The 22,990-nt window shown below is 41.8% G+C and overlaps 2 protein-coding genes and 1 pseudogene across 3 annotated transcripts in view; 2 read left to right on the top strand and 1 right to left on the bottom strand.

The window, feature by feature from the left end:
• LOC147357804 (olfactory receptor 5P6-like) lies at positions 1 to 930 on the top strand. Its single transcript, XM_086340229.1, has one exon. It carries the CDS (start codon positions 1 to 3, stop codon positions 928 to 930), a length of 930 nt encoding a protein of 309 aa, XP_086196355.1.
• A 609-nt stretch (positions 931 to 1,539) lies between these two features.
• OVCH2 (ovochymase 2) overlaps positions 1,540 to 22,990 on the top strand; it is a 276,389-nt gene continuing 254,938 nt past the window's right edge. The window contains exon 1 of one of the 2 annotated variants that reach the window (XM_086340230.1): positions 1,540 to 2,541. The gene's annotated coding sequence lies outside the window, so the exon portion shown is untranslated. The remainder of the gene's footprint in view (positions 2,542 to 22,990) is intronic. The other variant, XM_086340232.1, reaches the window with a different exon arrangement.
• LOC147357806 (olfactory receptor 10Z1-like) lies at positions 6,919 to 8,551 on the bottom strand (annotated as a pseudogene).

Genomic DNA, 22,990 nt, shown 5'->3' on the forward strand with positions numbered 1-22,990 from the left:
ATGGATTCCCTGGGGCATGGGAACAGTACTGCAATGACAGGGTTCATGTTACTGGGCTTAACAAATGATCCAGTCCTTCGAATCATCCTCTTCATGATCATCCTCTGTATCTACCTGGTGACCATATGTGGGAATCTCAGCACAATCATTCTTATCAGAATCTCTTCTCAGCTCCATCATCCCATGTATTTTTTTTTGAGCCACTTGGCCTTTGCTGACATAGGCTATTCATCTTCTGTTACACCCAATATGCTTGTAAACTTCCTGGTGGAGACAAATACCATCTCCTATCCTGGATGTGCAGTCCAGCTTGGTTCTGTTGTTTTCTTTGGGTCATCTGAGTGCTTCCTTTTGGCTGCCATGGCATATGATCGCTTCGTGGCAATTTGTAGCCCGCTACTATATTCTACCAAAATGTCCACACAAGTTTATGTTCAGTTACTCACAGTGGCTTATGTAGCTGGTTTTCTCAATGCTTGCTCTGTTACTATTTGCTTCTATTTTTTACTTTTCTGTGGACCAAATCAAATCAATCATTTTTTCTGTGATTTTGCTCCTTTGGTGGAACTCTCCTGTTCTGACATCAGTATCCCTGCAGCTGTCCCCTCATTTACGGCTGGCTCCATCGTTGTGATCACAGTGACTGTCATAGCTGTATCCTACACCTACATCCTCATCACCGTCCTGAGGATGCACTCCACCAAGGGGCGCCACAAAGCCTTCTCCACCTGCACGTCCCACCTCACAGCAGTCACTCTGTTCTATGGGACCATCACGTTCATTTACGTGATGCCCAAGTCCAGCTACTCAACTGACCAGAACAAGGTGGTGTCTGTGTTCTACATGGTGGTGATCCCCATGTTGAACCCCCTCATCTACAGCCTCAGGAACAATGAGATTAAGGGGGCTCTGAACAGAGAGCTTTGTTAAAAAACTTCTCACTTCCTGCTCTGTGCATCCATCCTCCTAAGTTTTTTAATCATTCTTAGGATCATTACTCTGAACTCTTTTTTGGGTAGATTGCCTATCTTCACTGGAGAAGGCAATGGCAACCCATTCCAGTACTCTTGCCTGGGAAATCCCATGGACGGAGGAGCCTGGTAGGCTGCAATCCATGGGTCACGAAGAGTCTGACACGACTGAGTGACTTCACTTTTCACTTTTCACTTTCATGCATTGGAGAAGGAAATGGCAACCCACTCCAGTGTTCTTGCCTGGAGAATCCCAGGGACGGGGGAGCCTGGTGGGCTTCCGTCTATGGGGTCGCACAGAGCTGGACACGACTGAAGCGACTTAGCAGCAGCAGCAGCCTATTTTCACATCACTTCTTCTGCAGTTTTATCTTGTTTTTTCATCTGAAACATATTCCTCTGCTGCCTTATTTTAAGCTGCTATTTATGTTTTTATATCTGTAGTGCGTGTGTGTATGCTAAGTTCCTTCAGTCGTGTCTGACTCTATGCAACCCTGTAGACTATAGTCTGCCAGGCTTGTCTGTCCATGGGATTTTCCCATGGGACTGGAGTGGGTTGTCATGCCCTCCTCCAGGGGATCTTCCCTACTCAGGGGTCGAACCCATGTCTCTTAGGTCTTCTTCATTGGCAGGCAGGTTCTTTATTACTAGTGCGTCCTGGGAAGCCCATATCTGTGGTTGAACCTTGGAGAACTGGCCCTCTGTAGGAGGCATCCTACACATCCCAGCAGTGTATGCTCCTCTCATTCCCCAAGCTATATGCTCTAGGAATCCCCCTAAGAGGGTTGCGTGAGTCCTTCTGTTGTGGTGGGCTGACTATGCCAATAGTCTGGTTGGCTGCCAGGTTCAGCCTTGTATGGAGGCTGCTGGCTGCTGTTTAGCAGGATCTGGTCATGAGATGGCTGGCTGTGGAACCCTATGGGGCCCCAGGGCTAGCAATGGCTCACTGGTGGGTGGATCCAGGGTCCTGAAGACTCTGGGACTGTTGTCCACCCACTGGGAGGTGAAACCAGGCCCTGGGTTAGTGCTGGTCTACTGGCAGCCACACTCCAGGGTCCAGGGGTCCTGGATCTGATTTCAAATCATTGGTAGGGGGATTTGGGGGTCCTGAAGTTTGCATTGGTCAGCTAATGAGCAGGGCCATGGCCTAGCTTGTCTCAGGTTAGGATCTGGTCTACATTCTCATGTCTGTATCCATGGGTGAGGCTAGTCTAGGGGCTTATGCGGACTTTCTTGTGGGAGGGGCTAGTGGTGAGTGGAGCTGTGTCCTGGGCTGCATCTAGAGGCAGCTGTGGGCTCTTTAGTCTTTAAGCAGCCTGTCTGGAGAAGGCTGGGGCTGTGTCTCCACCCAGCTAGCTGCTTGAACTCAGGTGTCTCAGCACCTGTAGGCTGTTGGGCTAATGAGCTGGAGGAAAATTTCCAAGATGGCGCTCGCCAGCATCAGCCACTACCAGCACCAGCATCTACATGATAGCGTCTGCTTCCAGGAGAGGCTGCTGCCAGTGTCTTTGTCCCCAGAGTGAGCCATAGCTGCCTCCACCGCCTCCAGGAGACTCTCCAGGATCTGCAGGTAGGTCTGGTCCAGGCTCTTACAATTACTGCTCTTGCCTGGGGTCCTGTGGAATTTTGTGGGCACCCTGAGAAGAGTCTCTGTTTCCCTAGCTCTGAGGGGCTCCTGAAATTAAACCCTGTTGACCTTCAAAACCAAATGCTCTGGGGGCTCATCTTCCTGGTGCTGGACCCCTAGGCTGGGGCTCAGAATTCTCGCTCCTGTGGAAGAACCTCTGCAATATAATTATTCTCCAGTTTGTGGGTCATTGCTCAGCTTGGGGGGTGATGGTGTTTGGTTATATTTTGAATCTGCCCTTTTTACCTATTTTGGTGATTTCTTTATATTGATACATTTAGTTGTAGAAGATCTTCTCTGGTAAGTTCTAGTCTTTTTCACTGATGGCTGTTGTGCAGATAGTTGTGATTTTGGTGTGCTCCTGAGATGGAAGTGAGCTCGGGGTCCTTTTACTTTGCTGTCCTGGCTGCTCTCCCTAAGGTTGAAATGACCTTTGAAGTCATCTTTTCCTGTGTGATGAAGACTGCTTTGTTTTCCTTTGTGCTTAGCCTCTCTTCACTTACTTATAGTCCAGAGACCTTGTACCTAGCACCTCAGACCACAGTTTCTGCTGTGCTGACAACTCAGCTTGGGGGTGAAGAGAGAGCTTGCTAGAAATGTGTGTTCTTAATTTGTTTTTTCTTTTTTTTTTAGTATTTGATATAATGATGTACCATAAAATAATAATGAAAGGACAAAGAGTGTCTCTGGTCAAAACATATTGGTCTATATGTTATTAGCTAATGTGAAGGCTCTTAGTAAAGGTTGGGGCTAGATTTTTCCCATATCAGAGAGTAAACTAGAGGCCCTTAAATAAACTGAAATTTAATTCTTAATTAGTAACCCAAACTGGTTAACATGAAAAAATAATCCTTTGAAAATTCTTTAAAGTTTTATTCATATTTTTTCAAAAGTTGTATTCTGGTACAAGTCAAGGAAAGCTATTGGACTGTCAAAACTTTAAGACTGGGTCCATTTCAAAAGTAGCTTGTCCTGGAATGAGTATGAAAGTTATAGTTATGACTGAGTATATTCTGAGAGGAGACAACCAAGTGGAGCCAGACAGTGAAATTATTAGAGACATTCTTTTTGCATGGATATCTGTTGGAGATGGTGTTTTTGGACCCCCCCCCCCAAAATCTGTTCTGTGTTCTTAGGTCTGACTCCAGCCTAGTTATAGGAGACTTCATAAAGAACAGAGTAGATGCTCCTGACCAAACCTGCTGTGAATTCTGCCAGGTCAAAAACAGGTGATTTCTTCGTGGAAATAAGCAGGGTTCCTGAATTCCTAGGGAGTGATAAACAAGCTCTTTAAGTGACTTGTTTGTGGTCAAATGCACAGCCTAATTTTATGTGTCAATTTGGCTCGGCTACAGTGACCAGTTGTTTGGTCAAACATGAGTCTAGATATTGCTGGGAAGGTAATTTTTAGGTGTGACTAACATTTAGACTTTGAATAAAGCAGATTACTGTCCAAAATGTGGGTGGCCTTCATCCAATCAGTCGAAAACCTTAGGAGAAAAAACTTAAGTCCTCTTAAAAAGAGGGATTCTGTCTCCAGGCTGCCTCTGGATTCAAGACTGTGACATCAACTCTTTCTGGAATTTCCAGTTTCCTGGACTGTCCCTTGCATTTTGGAATTGTCAGCTCTCATAAATGTGTGAGCCAGTTCCTTTAAAACCACCACCATCACAGTGGCTCTGTTTTCTCTGGATAATCCCAGCTAATAGAACTCTAACCATCTCTCCTTTCCCCTCTCTTATTGTCTTACTACTCATTCTCCATATTCCAACCATGGCATAAATCTAACAGATTAATTCCTTTGTTAATATCCCACAAAGACTTTAAGTAAAGGCAACAATTCTTAACATGTCTTACGAAGTCCTGAATGTGGCCCCTGTTACACTTCTCTCTCAACACTCTTCCTGCACTCCCCAGACTCTCAGACTCTATGTATTATTGATCTTCTTTTAAAAACCATAAATATATCCACATTCTTTGCCACCATAGGACCCTCTCACGTGCAGTAACTCTACTTGAATGCATTTTCCCCCTCACCTGGGTAACATCTACTTAGGCTATCCATACCCACTTAAATGTTTTCCATCCTCCTGGAAACCTTCCTCAGGCTTCAGACCAAATTAAATACACCTGTTACCCCTCTGAAGCACCCTGCATATTTTTAAGAATACTCGGTGCACTTGCAGCTACAGACTCAGTATTTGTTTTCTCCAAAATGCTGGACTCTTCATACCGACACCTTTAATGTCTTGCTTTTCCTCTGTGTCTGTTTTTACATGATTTCTGGAACATAGTAAGCATCAATGTATATTTAAAATGCATGAATAAAACATTAATAAATGAATGGATGAATGAAGTTTTTGCCCTAACATGAACCACTGACTTGGCAGCCTTTGAATCAATTGAATGTCAGCCTGATTCAAATTGACTGAATGTTTGTGTCAGATCCTGCTACACCTATAATAGGCCTTTACACAAACCCATGCGCACCACAATTACACCACTGCCTTGACCCTGTTTAACTCAGATTGGCAACTATCATTTCAGCCTGTCTTAGTAAAAGCTATGTAATCACTCTGCTGAGTAGTGTCTCCCTTTTGTCTTGGCATGGTTGGAGACACAGAGGAGAGTTAGAATTTGTACAAGGCAAATGTTAGCGTAGCAGTAGCAAGAGTGTTAGCAAAGGAGCTAACAATAGGAGATTGTTCATTACCTTCCAGTTACAGTTCTTATTAATTTACAAGTAGTGACCCAATTAATCCTCAGAACAACCCCAAAAGGTGTTTTTTAATTCATCCTTTTTAGAAGCTGTAACTGAGACACATAAAGGTTAAGCAAAATTTCAGGGTTACAAATATCCTCTTAATATTCTGATTTCTTTTAAGGTACATACTTTCTGTAGTCAGGCAGAATGAGGGGCTCTTTGAAAAATACTTCACCACTAGAGGGACTTTCATTTGTGACACATTTCATTTCTTTCTGTTCAAAGTATGCAGACTTCTACATCTGGATATGTCAGGTGAACTTGTATTAGACCAAATTTCTGTCACAAAATCAATAAGAAGCTAGAAAAATATTGTTAAATGTTTGAAGGCATAAACTTCCCATTTCATAGAAGATGAAGTTGCTCTATACCCCTTAGGTTCTCCCTCTTATTAAAAACATCCCTAGATAAAACAACAAACAAACTTAGGAAGATCATAAAGAAGATGGAGAAGGAGGCAGACTCCTAGGGACTTTACACCCGAGGAAATCCCATAGGCCTGAGTCCCTGTGTTTTCCTATTGCTTGCATACATCCTGGACAGGATGCTGCACAAGCCTCCAACCCAGAACCACAAAAGACAAAAAGTGTTCAAAGATAAGTCTGTTCCTGCTAGCCAAGGAACTGGGAAAAGGGTGACCTAACAGAATAGAAAACCTTTTGGCAATACCTGCCCTACTGTAGACAAGTGAGAGGAAAACCATACCTGTCTCCTACCTGCAGGATTCACCGGGGCCAAGTAGGGAGCTATTTTTTACCCGCCTCCCCAACCTTTGATTTGTCTGCTGGGGTATTGTCATGGGGATCCAACAGGGAAATGAACCTCCCCTGGTCATCTGGCAGCAGTGAAAGAATGTGAGGGGGTACTAGTTGGTACTCTACTTCCCTATAATGATGACCCTACCCTTGTAAGTGAGGGCCGAATGGGGATCTGAGTTCCACCACTACCTTCAACAACAGAGCAGTGTGAACCAGCTCTCCACATCCTCCCTTCCCTAGACGCAGGGAGTCCAGCGAGGAACTGACCTTACTTGGAAGAGAGGAGATGTGCAAGGCAGGGGGTGTTACCCTATAATGGGGAAGGAGACAACAGGGCAGTGGGAAAAGCTGAGCTTGTCTCTCACTCAACTGCCAGGAGGCAGTGGGGTCAGCACTCCATTTTTGGCCAAATCTGTGTGCTCAGCAGGAAGCTGAAGTCACACACACATACCCACACCCTAGTAGTTGCTGTGATGGGGGACATCCTTCTATAAAAAGACTGAATCTGATCCAGAGCCTCTTAATATGATATCCTAAATGTCTCTGTTACAATAAAAGTCACTGTCATACCAAGAACTAGAAAAATCACAGTTGGATGAGGAAAGGCAATGTATGCCTACATCAAAATGAAAAGGATGCTGAAATTATCTGACAAGGATTTCAAGGCGGCAGTAAACAAAGCTTCAACAAGCAATCATTGAAATTCTATTTCTTTGTTTAAAACATTTCAGCAAAGAAATAAAATTATAAAATATAACCAAGGGAAATTTCTAGATCTGAAAAACATAATCACTAAAGTTAAAAGGAAACAATGGGATTAAGCAGAAGTGTCAGTACTGTATATGCCATCTGCATATCTTCACAGACTGAGTCACTGCCCTGGGCCTCAAATAGACAAAGCCAGCAAATCCATAGTGTGTGCACACCACAGTGAGAAGCAAGTTGAGAAGGCCTTATACCTCCCCTTGGCAGAAGGCATCTTCATGACTATGAACCCAATGAAGACATAGGAAATCATAATTAAAATAAAGCTGCCCACCAACACAAAGTCAGCATAAAAGTAGCCATTTCACGAGAGAGTATAGTCACAAGCAAGGCAGACCATAGCCAAGACATTGCAAAAGAAGTGCAGGATGGTGTTGGAGTCACAGAAAGACAAGTTGAATACAATGGTTATGATGCACACAGAAACCAGGAACCTAACCACTACCCAGTCTGCCAACATCAGTTGAAAGTAGATCTTACTGGTCATGAGGATGGAGTAGTGGAATGGGTTGTAAATAGCAGTGTACCAGTCATAGGCACGGCAGCCATGATGAAGCAGTTATTGCCGGACAGGAAGAACATCTGTGTGGCACACTCAGGAAGGGAAATGGACTTGCTGTCTGATAGCAAGCCCACCATGTAGGGGATGATTACCGTAGTGATACAGGTTTCTTTAAAATTTTTTTTTAACTGGAGGGTAATTACTTTGCAATATTGTGCAACCATACAGCAACAGGAATTGCCATAGGTATACATGTGTCCCCTCCCTCTTGATCCCCCCTCCTGGCTCCCTCCCCACTCCATCCCTCTAGGTTGTCACAGAGCGCCGATTTTTGGCTCCCTGCATCATACATCACACTCCCACTGGCTATTTTATACATGGTAATGTATATGTTTCAATGCTATTCTCTCACCCCCCTCTCCTTCCCCTACTGTGTCCAAAAGCCCGTCCTTTATGTCTGTGTAAAGATCCTTTGCTTCCCTGCACACAGGATCATCAGTACTATCTTTATAGATTCCATTGCTACTGCTACTGCTAAGTCGATTCAGTTGTGTCCGACTCTGTGCGACTCCATAGACTCCAGTCCACCAGGCTCCCCTGTCCCTGGGATTCTCCAGGCAAGAACACTGGAGTGGGTTGCCATTTCCTTCTCCAATGCATGAAAGTGAAAAGTGGAAGTGAAGTCGCTCAGTCGTATCTGACTCTTAGGGACCCCATGGACTGCAGCCTACCAGGTTCCTCCATCCATGGGATTTTCCAGGCAAGAGTACTGGAGTGGGGTGCCATTGCCTTCTCCAATAGATTCCATATATACGCTTTAATATATAATATCTGTCTTTTGCTCTGACTTACTTTATTCTGTATAAGCTCTAGGTTCATCCACCTCATTAGAATCGGCTCAAATGCATTATTTTTTGTAGCTGAGTAATATTCCATTGTGTATATGTAAGTGGTACAGGTTTCTGAAAATAAGAGACCACAGAGGAAAAAATACATGGGGGTTTAAAGGTTGTGATTGAGCTTTATGGCCACCATTATGGATGCATTTGTGGCTAGGATGGTCATATGGGAGAAGAAAGTCATCACAAAGAGGAGATTTTGCATGTCTGAGAAACTGGAAGATCCCCACAGAAGGAATGTGCTCAGTGTGGTATGATCACCCATCCTCCTGGTGCACACAGCAACTTTCCTCTAAAGTTACAGGATTATTGAGATGAAGACTCTGAGATGAATAGAAACTATCCTATATACCAACGTCACCTAGACTTTAATCAAGGGGAGGGACCTGAGCTTCAGGGCACCTCTTCGTGGGAGAGTCTGAGAATGTGATGCTAAATGCAGTTGACTGAAGTCAAGTTCAGGAATTAGAGTAGTGAGACTGATTCTAGTGTGGGAATCTGCATAAATAACACAGAGTGAGCCCAAATGTCTTCTTGGATTATACTCACAAAAGCATTCTTCTCTCTCTTTTCCAAAATGGATCTGCATGTAAGAGGGAAATATAATAAAATTGCTTTGTTCTCACCCACAGGATTTTGTAATGCTACATTTTGCAAATGCTCTGTCAGATAGAATGGTAACCTGGCACTCAGGAGTGCTTCATAAACTATTGACTGAAAGAATAATTCAAGCAATTAAATCACTTATAATATAACTTAAAAAAATTAGGGAGATAAGTGAAAATTTTCCAAAATAACTTTGAGTTTTCCTTCAATGAAATCCTCTCCCATCAGTTTCACCATGCAGTGACTCTGAAAGTAATGATTGTGACAATGACCTGACCACATAAATGAATTTAACATATTGTGACTTCTACTGGGCTTCCATTCATGGTAATATTTAAAACTTGATATATATTTAAAATATCATTAGTTCTTAATATATATCAAATACATATCAATAACTTTAAGTTCTTAATAATTTCTAATTGAAGGTTTTTTCCAGATTCCTAATACAATATTGGAGAAGGCAATGGCAACCCACTCCTGTACTCTTGCCTAGAAAATCCCATGGACGGAGGAGCCTGGTGGGCTGCAGTCCATGGGGTTGCTAAGAGTCGGACGCCACTGAGCAACTTCACTTTCACTTTTCACTTTCATGCACTGGAGAAGGAAATGGCAACCCACTCCAGTGTTCTTGCCTGGAGAATCCCAGGGATGGCAGAGCCTGGTGGGCTGCCGTCTATGGGGTCTCACAGAGTCGGACATGACTGAAGAGACTTAGCAGCAGCAGCAGCAATACAATATTAATGGACTAGCTTGGAGTCAAAATGATTTTGAAGGTAATGTCCCAGAGTGGTGTATTCTGGTCATAATGTTCTAATCAAATTTTGGCTTTTTAAGCAAAATCTCCAGGACATTTTCTAGCAAAGTGGTTTGCTTTGAAGTGCAGACCTGAATGGAATAAACTCAAATTCCTCAGATCAATTTTGTAAATAATATTTCTATTTCAATTTTTCATTAAACATTTGCTCTCACAAGAGGTGAAGACAGACATAAAAACACTCTGTAGAATTTTGATTTTAACTTCAGTCATTGTTGAAGGGGAAGGGGAGGGGAAAAAAGGGAGGAATCAGTGGTGGAAAATGAAGGAGTGTGCAAGAGAAATAGAGAAACCACCAACTGGAAATTATTCTATAAGACTAACACATTTGAAGAGTTACTTTTTTTTTTTTTTTTTTGCACTGTAGCTATGGGCAAAGAACAGGTAACCAGCACCCACTTAATATCCATAATATGTCAGACAATATGCTGGGGCTAGACAGAGCTGCCTGACATAGTCCTCACAAGTCTGGGAGCTTAGAATTTCTATTTTGATTTTATAAACATAAAATGAGTTTTAGAGTGGTTAAGTGATTATGGAAGTTGTGAATTTATTCAACACATATTGACTACATGCTTATGATGGGCCAGAATTTACACACATGAAACACAAAATGTAACCAAACACGTAGGATCTCTATGATGAAAAAATGAATGGCTACTTTGGTTTGTGGAGTCAGGGAAGCCCTTGAGAGCATTAACCGCATGGTTCACAACCAATTCAAACACCCTAAGGTGGGAAACTCATCTACCCAAGCAATCTTTCTAGACCCAAATGGCTTGTCTCTGAGACCCTTCCAGTCTCCTCTGAAGGTTTTTGTCTATTTACCTCCAAAGGAAACATTTTTCCTTTATTGCTTTAACTATCACTTACCTTGTACGACTCTCTAATTCTCACTTCTACCGTATAGGAAGCTTCCATTTCCTTTGACACATTTCCAGGCCAAAATGTCCTTCATGTATTGAATGTAAGATTTTCAGAACAGAATTGGTCATATTTCCCCCACATGTCAGAGTTCCCTCCTGCACTTCCTGAGTGAGTTACTTGCAAACATCAGAGAGCTCCATCAGACCCCAGTTTTGGTTTCTTTCTCATATTTCTGTATTTAAATTCAGGGCCAAAATTCCAGGTGTCCTTTTGCCATCACCTTTCTGTTGTTGCTCTTTGTTTTTATTCTCTCTGCTCTTGTCCTGGAAGTATCCAGTAGGGTAAATATGATACCTAGGTAGTTTTCCATTAGTCACAAATTTGTTGCATTTTTATTCACTGCATCATGACCAGATATTCGATTCCTAAACAGAGGATATATTAAGTCACTACTGGTATCCAAAATAGTGAATAGATACACACTGATTATAAGAGGAAACCAAACACCCCAGTATGATATCTGATGCTCAGCATAAATGGATCCCTAGATACTACTCCTGTTGCCACCACATCCCCTTGCCTCCCCCACACTCAAACCGGACAGCAGTGCCCTCTATCTTCCAAACACACCACGATCCTTCACGCTGCTCTGTTTTTGCGTGTGGTGTCCCCTCTGCCTCAGCCTCCCCTCTTCTATTTTACTTCTATTAGACTTTTGCTCATTTTTTAGAAACTAGCCTGAGTTACTTTGATTTTTCATCCTCTCTTGTTCACATTTTCTAGATTCCAGGAGCCTAACTAAAAAATGTCTCCTGCTTTCTACTCCATCACTCAAATGGATTTTTGCCACAACCTCTATTCTTTCCCTCTCCTGGTCCTTCACCTCTTACCAGCTTCTCTATGTTCAATCTGCAATCACTGTACATCACATTTTAGATTTTTAGATATCTTCTGCTTACAAACTAGGTAATTCTTCTGCTGCAGCTGCTAAGTCGCTTCAGTCGTGTCCGACTCTGTGCGACCCCATAGATAGCAGCCCACCAGGCTCCCCCATCCCTGAGATTCTCCAGACAAGAACACTGGAGTGGGTTGCCATGTCCTTCTCCAATGCATGAAAGTGAAAAGTGAAAGTGAAGTCACTCAGTCGTGTCTGACTCCTAGCGACCCCATGGACTGCAGCCTACCAGGCTCCTCCGTCCGTGGGATTTTCCAGGCAAGAGTACTGGAGTGGGCTGCCATTGCCTTCTCCAATTATGATGTTTGTAGTGAAGAAACTATGGCCTTAGCAAGTTACTTAATTTGCCAGAAGTGATACAGCTGGTAAGTGCACATGTATTACATAAACGCAGAGAGGCAGTGAGAACCTAGAGAGTCACTTACTTGTGTGGCTAATTAATTTTTAGGCTTCCCTCAGTGCAAATGCCCTCACTTCATCTGCCTCCAACCTCTCCTACGTGGGGACCATCCCCCTGTTCCAAAAAAAAAAAATTGTATATGCTTCATGACTCTTCTACTATGCACATGTTTTCTTATAGTGTTCTTCCTGCCCTTTTCTGACTGCTAAAAGAGCATTCTTAGAAAGACAATTAAAATGTCACTTCCCTTGAAATTCTCCGCAAACTTTCCTATGTGTGTTAGCCATTTCTTCTGGATTCACATCAGTTTATTGTGAGGAGGTTAGGTTTTTGCTGTTTGGGGTTTGTGCATGTGTGTCTGCATGTATGCTTAGACAGAGCAGAGAGTTGCTTTAAAATTTTGTATGCCCCAACTGCATCTAGAGCCTAGTGACTGTAGAATTTTTACTAAGGTTAATTCAGAGGCTACAGGGCCAGGGTGGGGGTGTGGGGTGGAGGGGCACAGGTCGGGAACAACCATATTCTTCAGAAAGCCTCCATTCTTATACTTCAGTGCATTTATTAACTCCTCTTTAATACACCACTTGCTCTACTTAGTACTAAAGATCGTTGATTTCTTTCTAAATGGTTTTAAGAATACTGTCACGTAGCATCGTGAATACATGTATAGATGCTTTCTGCATTCTTGCTGAACTTGATTTACAACCACTTCTCAAAACTCCAGCTATGGTTGTTTAAAATCTGGGAGAAAGAAACTACCATTTTTGAATTCTATACATGATCCCCATTTACTGTAGTGTCAAATTACAATTGCCCTATATAAGTGGTCATCACCAAGGGGCATAGCAAGAATGGCTAGGGGAGTTTTATGCAAACAGTGCATCTCCACCCAAGTTTTTTGCAAGCCTCTCCAAGGGGATATGTCTGCAGAATGAGGGTTAGGTACTCTGCATAATCTTTATTAATTTTGGATGAGAACTTTTGACTTTTATCATGCTCTTCTTTTCAAATTGAGAGTCCCTTGGACTGCAAGGAGATCCAACCAGTCCATTCTAAAGGAGATCAGCCCTGGGTGTTATTTGGAGGAAACGATGCTAAAGCTGAAACTCCAGTACTTTGGCCACCTCATGCAAAGAGTTGATTCATTGGAAAAGACTCTGATGCTGGGAGGGATTGGGGGCAGGAGGAGAAGGGGACGACAGAGGATGAGATGGCTGGATGGCATCACTGACTCGATGGACGTGAGTCTGAGTGAACTCCAGGAGTTGGTGATGGACAGGGAGGCCTGGCGTGCTGCGATTCATGGGGTCACAAAGAGTCAGACACAACTGAGCGACTGATCTGATCTGATCTTTTCAAATATGCTGATAACATTTTTTTTTCATATATTTTACAACAGTAATAATAGAAAGTTATGTCAGCATGGCACTGTTTCCGTTCTCCCCTATCACCCTGTCAGGCACTGGAGAACAAGATTTATAGTGTTTTCTCAGTCTTTCTGTTTGTTAACCAAGTCTTACCCTCTCTCTTCACCTGGCTTTTGCCTTGAGTTTACCATTCTGTTCTCTTTTTCGTTCTTGAAAGCTCCCTCCATACAGTTTTCTGGGTTATGTCTCTACCAGGAGGAAGGGATTGAAAATTCCCTGTAATTTTACAGGGAATTGTAAACACTGTAAATTTCAACACTGTAAATTACCAGCTTATCCTTGCTTATAGTTTCTTTAATATAACAGGCTCTTAATACCAAATGGGTACTTGATTATTAGAAGATATAGAATATTAGAAGATATCAGATCAGATCAGACGCTCAGTCATGTCCGACTCTTTGTGACCCCATGAATCACAGCACGCCAGGCCTCCCTGTCCATCACCAACTCCTGGAGTTCACTCAGACTCACGTCCATCGAGTCAGTGATGCCATCCAGCCATCTCATCCTCTGTCGTCCCCTTCTCCTCCTGCCCCCAATCCCTCCCAGCATCAGAGTCTTTTCCAATGAATCAACTCTTTGCATGAGATGGCCAAAGTATTGGAGTTTCAGCTTTAGCATCATTCCTTTCAAAGAAATCCCAGGGTTGATCTCCTTTAGAATGGACTGGTTGGATCTCCTTGCAGTCCAAGGGACTCTCAAGAGTCTTCTCCAACACCACAGTTCAAAAACATCAATTCTTCAGTGCTCAGCCTTCTTCACAGTCCAACTCTCACATCCATACACAACCACAGGAAAAACCATAGCCTTGACTAGACGAACCTTTGTTGGCAAAGTAATGTCTCTGCTTTTGAACATGCTATCTAGGTTGGTCATAACTTTCCTTCCAAGGAGTAAGCGTCTTTTAATTTCATGGCTGCAGTCACCATCTGCAGTGATTTTGGAGCCCAGAAAAATAAAGTCAGCCACTGTTTCCACTGTTTCCCCATCTATTTCCCATGAAGTGGTGGGACCGGATGCCATGATCTTCATTTTCTGAATGTTGAGCTTTAAGCCAACTTTTTCACTCTCCTCTTTCACTTTCTTCAAGAGGCTTTTTAGTTCCTCTTCATTTTCTGCCATAAGGGTGGTGTCATCTGCATATCTGAGGTTATTGATATTTCTCCTGGCAACCTTGATTCCAGTTTGTGTTTCTTCCAGTCCAGCGTTTCTCATGATGTACTCTGCATAGAAGTTAAATAAACAGGGTGACAATATACAGCCTTGACGTACTCCTTTTCCTATTTGGAACCAGTCTGTTGTTCCATGTCCAGTTCTAACTATTGTTTCCTGACCTGCATACAAATTTCTCAAGAGGCAGATCAGGTGGTCTGGTATTTCCATCTCTTTCAGAATTTTCCACAGTTTATTGTGATCCACACAGTCAAAGGCTTTGGCATAGTCAATAAAGCAGAAAGAGATGTTTTTCTGGAACTCTCTTGCTTTTTCCATGATCCAGCGGATGTTGGCAATTTGATCTCTGGTTCCTCTGCCTTTTCTAAAACCAGCTTGAACATCAGGAAGTTCACGGTTCACATATTGCTGAAGCCTGGCTTGGAGAATTTTGAGCATTACTTTACTAGCGTATGAGATGAGTGCAATTGTGCGGTAGTTTGAGCATTCTTTGGCATTGCCTTTCTTTGGGATTGGAATGAAAACCGACCTTTTCCAGTCCTGTGGCCACTGCTGAGTTTTCCAAATTTGCTGGCATATTGAGTGCAGCACTTTCACAGCATCATCTTTCAGGATTTGAAATAGCTCAACTGGAATTCCATCACCTCCACTAGCTTTGTTTGTAGTGATGCTTTCTAAGGCCCACTTGACTTCACATTCCAGGATGTCTGGCTCTAGGTGAGTGATCACACCATCGTGATTATCTGGGTCGTAAAGATCTTTTTTGTACAGTTCTTCTATGTATTCTTGCCATCTCTTCTTAATATCTTCTGCTTCTGTTAGGTCCATACCATTTCTGTCCTTTATCGAGCTCATCTTTGCATGAAATGTTGCTTTAGAAGATACAGTGTTACAGAAACCAGTACTCAAGAAACCGAGCACCACACTCGGAGAGTTGGAGAACTCAGGCTTATTTACACTGGTAGGCCCAGAGGAGTTAACACTCCAAGCTCTGAGCCCCAAACAAAGGGATTACAGAGTTTTTATAGACAGACTATAATGGGCAACACTAGATGTTAATAGGTTGGTTTAAACTAAGGGGTTTCGAGTGCGCGAGAACAGCAGTCAAGATGGGAGGGGGATGCCTGACCTTTACACAGACAGGCATGATTAAGCAAGTTTGCAGGGGCCAGGCGATTGCAAAGAGCAGGACAAGGATGAGTGAGATAAACTCCAGTTCCTAGTATTGCAAGTCCCCACTTTCTGAGACTACGTGACCTACGTGATCTAGCCTTTGCAAGGGGCAAGCTGAGTTACAGAGGCAGAGGGAGAAGGAGATTATGCAGAATTTTAACTTTTCCTTTCCAATAGAATAAAAATTAGAAGATATACAATAATCTTAAAGAGAAAAAGCTCTAAAATTCCCACCTTTCACAGCAGGATAATTACCTTCCAATTCCTTAAAATCATGAGTTTATTAAGCTGGAGGAAGAACTGACAGTCTTGCAATTCAGGTGTGGGTTTCTGCAGTTCTTGTGATTTCATGTATCCCGTAATTCAGGGGAAAGTTTTAAGGCTGCTTTTTTCCTTTGAATGTCTGTGAGTATTCCCTCTGACATTAGAGCCCCTATAACATAAAGGTTGTATTCTGCATTCCTTAAAAAAGATTTTAAAGAGATTCCTCAGGCCATCAGAGACCATTATTTTGAGACTACTGCTTTAGATACCAGGCATCTTGTGCTCTGTCGATCTGTTATCTCATGTGATGTTGTCAAAAATGTTTTTTAAATCCTGACATACCATACAGAATTTTTTAGTGATGTTTCATTTACCATCCTGAATAACAAATGAAGTGGTGGAAACTCAACTTGTTTTAAAAAAAATATTGGGACGTAGATGGTTCCCTCAGGGATATTTTGCCTCCTACACAATATTGTTTATGTTATAATTCTAAAAATTTGCCATCTCTCAGGTTTCCTCTTCCTAACACACAGGGCAAGGGAATGGTATGGCATGAGAAGCTATTGCTGGGGGAAACAGTCAAAAAAAGAAAGTAGAAGAGAATGAACACACAATCTGAGCACTTTCTAATGAGGTGGCTCTGCTGGGAAAGACCTTGTTGAAAAAGAAAATACTCAGTTATTGATTGCCTATGTGACATCCACAAATTGCTCCTGTTTGCCTTTATCATCAGCTTTGGCTTTTAGAGTCTTCCCCACCACCATGTGTTCTCTTCTGCCTAATGTACTATCAAGTCTTGTCTCTAATATCTGCTCTCATAACCTCAAAATTGTGGCAAGCCACTCAATGTACCATCTCCTGATTAAATTCTACACCTTCCTTGTTCTGAAGTCTGTTATGTCTGAAAATTCCTTTACCTATCCTGCTTCTCTCTTCCTTACAGTTTTTCTCTGAGATTATTCCTCACCAAATAACTTGCATACAATTGCTGGCTAAAACTCTGGTTTTGGAGAATTTGTCCAGGGACAGTCTCAGTGCATACATAGGAATGACGACAGCATGCACTTCATTATTCACAGCCAAAATTTTTTTTTTAACTTTACATAATTGTATTAGTTTCGCCAAATATCAAAATGAATCCGCCACAGGTATACATGTGTTCCCCATCCTGAACCCTCCTCCCTCCTCCCTCCCCATACCATCCCTCTGGGTCGTCCCAGTGCACTAGCCCCAAGCATCCGGTATCATGCATCGAACCTGGACTGGCATCTCGTTTCATATATGATATTTTACATGTTTCAATGCCATTCTCCCAAATCTTCCCACCCTCTCCCTCTCCCATAGAGTCCATAAGACTGTTCTATACATCAGTGTCTCTTTTGCTGTCTCGTACACAGGGTTATTGTTACCATCTTTCTAAATTCCAGTCCGGGTTCGATGCACGATACTGGATGCTTGGGGCTGGTGCACTGGGACGACCCAGAGGGATGCTATGGGGAGGGAGGAGGGAGGAGGGTTCAGGATGGGGAGCACATGTATACCTGTGATGGATTCATTTTGATGTTTGGCAAAACTAATACAATTATGTAAAGTTTAAAAATAAAGTAAAATTAAAAAAAAATAAAGGTGAGAAAACTAAAAAAAAAAAAATAAATTCCATATATATGCGTTACTATACTGTATTGGTGTTTTTCCTTCTGGCTTACTTCACTCTGTATAATAGGCTCCAGTTTCATCCACCTCATTAGAACTGATTCAAATGTATTCTTTTTAATGGCTGAGTAATACTCCATTGTGTATATGTACCATAGCTTGCTTATCCATTCATCTGCTGATGGACATCTAGGTTGCTTCCATGTCCTGGCTATTATAAACAGTGCTGCGATGAACATTGGGGTACACGTGTCTCTTTCCCTTCTGGTTTCCTCAGTGTGTATGCCCAGCAGTGGGATTGCTGGATCATAAGGCAGTTCTATTTCCAGTTTTTTAAGGAATCTCCACACTGTTCTCCATAGTGGCTGTACTAGTTTGCATTCCCACCAACAGTGTAAGAGGGTTCCCTTTTCTCCACACCCTCTCCAGCATTTATTATTTGTAGACTTTTGGATCGCAGCCATTCTGACTGGTGTGAGATGGTACCTCATAGTGGTTTTGATTTGCATTTCTCTGATAATGAGTGATGTTGAGCATCTTTTCATGTGTTTGTTAGCCATCTGTATGTCTTCTTTGGAGAAATGTCTATTTAGTTCTTTGGCCCGTTTTTGATTGGGTCATTTACTTTTCTGGAGTTGAGCTGTAGGAGTTGCTTGTATATTTTTGAGATTAGTTGTTTGTCGGTTGCTTCATTTGCTATTATTTTCTCCCATTCTGAAGGCTGTCTTTTCACCTTGTTAATAGTTTCCTTTGATGTGCAGAAGCTTTTAAGGTTAATTAGGTCCCATTTCAAATATAAGCGTTGGGTTCTGATTACTGGCCCAGATTCCTTCTCAGTGAGGAGCTAGTTGAAACCCTTATCTATCACTGCCAGTCATACAGACTGAATTTCTGTCTATGAGACTAACTGCATTTATCCTTTGTGGTGCTAGGATTTCTGCCTCCAGCTAAATAGCTCTAATTAGTAGAGTTGGTACTTTTTTCTTATGCATCTATTCAGAAGACAGTTATGAATTCTGAATTAATATAACTGATTTTCTATGGATGTCTGTGATATGATCTGCTGAGGGCAGAGGAGGCTGCATGTTGTGGCTGTTCTATGTCTCTCTATTTAGACCATCAGTCTATTTTTGCTCTTATTTTCAGCCACTATTCTTTCAAATGCAATGTAAGTTAGCTACAGGAAGGGTAATAGGGATAACAGTGTCATTTCCTGTTAGAAAATGGAACTACAGTCATGTAATTCTTCCCAATTATGAGGAAATGTGTATGTCAGATTTTTTAACTAACACTTTTAACCATCTTCCTAGAAATGGAAACAGAGCATTAATCAAGAACCAGTATATATATTTTTTTAAAACTTTTTTTTTGTATTGAAGAATACCAGTTAACAAGCAATGTGATATTTTCAGGTGAGCAACTAAGGGACTCAGCCCTACGTGCACATGTATCCATTCACCCCCAAACTCCCCTCCCACTCAGGTTGCCACATAACATATTGAGCACAATTCTACATGCTACCAGTATATTTTTCAAATTGAGCAGAAATTAGGAAATAAAGCAAGACTCAACTTATTTTAATAGCTTTCAATAGCATTCTCTAAATGTAATGCAGTAAAGCTGGAAATCAACAATAAAAGACAACTAGAAAACACTCATATATTTGGAAATGAATTAGCATACCATTAAAGACCCCTCAATCAAAGAAAAAATCAAATGGAAATTAGAAAACAACTGAATCATACATATAAAACATATATATTTAGATATATTACTATATATATATATATATCAGTTCTTGGAAGGAAAGTTTTAATAGAAATACTAGACAAGAAAAAAATTAAAATCAGTAACATCTGTGTTAATTTTCATTAGTTGAAAAATAAAACCCAGGATTGTAGCATAAAAAAATGATAAAACAGCAGATATTAAAAGAAAAATCAACACACAGAGACTTCCCTGGTGGTCCAGTGGTTAAGACACCACACTTCCATTGCAAGGGGCATCGGTTCAATCTCTGGTCAGGGAACTAAAATCCAGCATGCCATACAGTGACCAAAACAAACAAACAAAAAAAGAGGGATGCATTTGTAGGTCCTTTAAACAAAATCAACCACACAATAGAGAGGACCAAAAATGCTAAATATTCGATTTTTATGGTGCTGTATTAGACTTACTGTGCTAATTTTTTTTTAAGAATAGAAAGTCTAAATAACCAATACAAGGAAGGTAAAAGTGGATTTAAGTACAGATTGGTGGATATTGATAGTATTATGAGTAATGGTGAATCCCAGAGTAATTAGGCAAGAAAAAGAAACAAAAGACATCCAAATCAGAAAGGAAGAAGCAGAACTGTCACTGTTTGCAGATGATATGATATATAAAGAAAACCATAAGACTCCACCATGAAAATGTGAAAAACTTTAAATTTTATGTTGGGATATAGCCAATTAACAACGTAGTGATAGTTTCCGATGAACGGTGGAGGGATCCAGCCTTGTATATATTAATACATGTACCCCTTCTGCCCCAACTCCTCTCCCCTCCAGGCTGCCGCAACAGTGAACAGAGTTCCATGTGCTATACAGTAGGTCCTTGTTGTTTGTCTATTTTAGATATAGCAGTGTGTACATGTCCACTCCAAACTCTCTGTCCCTTCCCCTGACTCTTCTCCCTGGCAACCATAAGTTCATTATCTAAGTCTGTGAGTCTATTTCTGTTTTTTAAATAAGTTCATTTCTATCATTTCTTTTTAGATTCCACATAAAAGGGATGCCATCTGATATTTCCCCTTCTCTGTCGTGCTTCACTTACTATAACAATCTCTAGGTCCATAAGTGTTGCTGAAAATGGTCTTATTTCTTTCATTTTAAGGGCTGAGTAATATTCCATGGGTGAATTTAACTCAGATGACCATTACATCTACTACTGCAGGCAGGAATCCCTTAGAAGAAATGGAGTAGCCATCATGGTCAACAAAAGAGTCTGAAATGCAGTACTTGGATGCAATCTCAAAAACGACAGAATGATCTCTGTTCGTTTCCAAGGCAAACCATTCAATATCACAGTAATCCAAGTCTATGCCCCAACCAGTAATCCTGAAGAAGCTGAAGTTGAACAGTTCTATGAAGACCTACAAGGCCTTTTAGAACTAACACCCAAAAAAGATGTCCTTTTCATTATAGGGGACTGGAATGCAAAAGTAGGAAGTCAAGAAACACCTGGAGTAACAGGCAAATTGGCTTTGGAATATGGAATGAAGCAGCTACTGCTGCTGCTAAGTCACTTCAGTCGTGTCTGACTCTGTGCGAGCCTATAGACGGCAGCCCACCAAGCGTCCCCCGTCCCTGGGATTCTCGAGGCAAGAACACTGGAGTGGATTGCCATTTCCTTCTCCAATGCATGAAAGTGAAAAGTGAAAGTGAAGTCGCTCAGTCGTATCCGACTCTTAGCAACCCCATGGACTGCAGCCTACCAGGCTCCTCCATCCATGGGATTTTCCAGGCAAGAGTACTGGAGTGGGGTGCCATTGTCTTCTCCGTGGAATGAAGCAGGGCAAAGGCTAATAGAGTTTTGCCAAGAAAGTGCACTGGTCATAGCAAACACCCTCTTCCAACAACACAAGAGAAGACTCTACACATGGACATCACCAGATGGTCAACACTGAAATCAGATTGATTATATTCTTTGCAGCCAAAGATGGAGAAGCTCTATACACTCAGCAAAAACAAGACCAGGAGCTGACTGTGGCTCAGATCATGAATTCCCTCTTGCCAAATTCAGACTTAAATTGAAGAAAGTGGGGAAAACCACTAGACCATTCAGGTATGACTTAAATCAAATCCCTTATGATTATACAGTGGAAGTGAGAAATAGATTTAAGGGCCTAGATCTGATAGATAGAGTGCCTGATGAACTATGGAATGAGGTTTGTGACACTGTACAGGAGACAGGGATCAAGACCATCCCCATGGAAAAGAAATGCAAAAAAGCAAAATGGCTGTCTGGGGAGGCCTTACAAATAGCTGTGAAAAGAAGAGAAGCGAAAAGCAAAGGAGAAAAGGAAAGATATAAGCATCTGAATGCAGAGTTCCAAAGAATAGCAAGAAGAGTTAAGAAAGCCTTCCTCAGCGATCAGTGCAAAGAAATAGAGGAAAACAACAGAATGGGAAAGACTAGAGATCTCTTCAAGAAAATTAGAGATACCAAGGGAACATTTCGTGCGAAGACGGGCTCAATAAAAGACAGAAATGGTATGGACCTAACAGAAGCAGAAGATATTAAGAAGAGGTGGCAAGAATACACGGAAGAACTGTACAAAAAAGATCTTCACAACCCAGATAATCATGATGGTGTGATCACTGACCTAGAGCCAGACATCCTGGAATGTGAAGTCAAGTGCACCTTAGGAAGCATCACTATGAACAAAGCTAGTGGAGGTGATGGAATTCCAGTTGAGCTATTTCAAATCCTGAAAGATGATGCTGTGAAAGTGCTATACTCAATAGGCCAGCAAATTTGGAAAACTCAGCAGTGGCCACACGACTGGAAAAGGTCAGTGGGATTCATTCCAATCCCAAAGAAAGGCAATGCTAAAGAATGCTCAAACTACCACACAATTGCACTCATCTCACATGCTAGTAAAGTAATGCTCAAAATTCTCCAAGCCAGACTTCAACAGTACGTGAACTGTGAACTTCCTGATGTTCAAGCTGGATTTAGAAAAGGCAGAGGAACCAGAGATCAAATTGCCAACATCCGCTGGATCATGGAAAAAGCAAGAGCATTCCAAAAAACATCTATTTCTGCTTTATTGACTATGCCAAAGCCTTTGACTGTGTGGATCACAATAAACTGTGGAAAATTCTGAAAGAGATGGGAATACCAGACCACCTGATCTGCCTCTTGAGAAACCTATATGCAGGTCAGGAAGCAACAGTTAGAACTGGACATGGAACAACAGACTGGTTCCAAATAGGAAAAGGAGTTCGTCAAGGTTGTATATTGTCACCCTGTTTATTTAACTTATATGCAGAGTACATCATGAGAAACACTGGGCTGGAAGAAGCAGAAGCTGGAATCAAGATTACAGGGAGAAATATCCATAACCTCAGATATGCAGATGACACCACCCTTATGGCAGAAAGTGAAGAGGAACTCAAAAGCCTGTTGATGAAAGTGAAAGTGAAGAGTGGAAAAGTTGGCTTAAAACTCAACATTCAGAAAACGAAGATCATGGCATCTGGTCCCATCACTTCATGGGAAATAGATGGGGAAACATTGGAAACAGCGTCAGACTTTATTTGTCTGGGCTCCAAAATCACTGCAGATGGTGACTGCAGCCATGAAATTAAAAGACTCTTACT

The sequence above is a fragment of the Bos grunniens genome, chromosome 15 (genome assembly GCF_055505025.1).
Source record: "Bos grunniens cultivar Pamir isolate PY7600 chromosome 15, Bosgru_T2T1.0, whole genome shotgun sequence".
Lineage (NCBI taxonomy): Eukaryota > Metazoa > Chordata > Mammalia > Artiodactyla > Bovidae > Bos > Bos grunniens.

Bases quoted from the DNA above. Each gene is read 5' to 3' on its own strand.
- LOC147357804 (XM_086340229.1), top strand. From the start codon at position 1: ATGGATTCCCTGGGGCATGGGAACAGTACTGCAATGACAGGGTTCATG.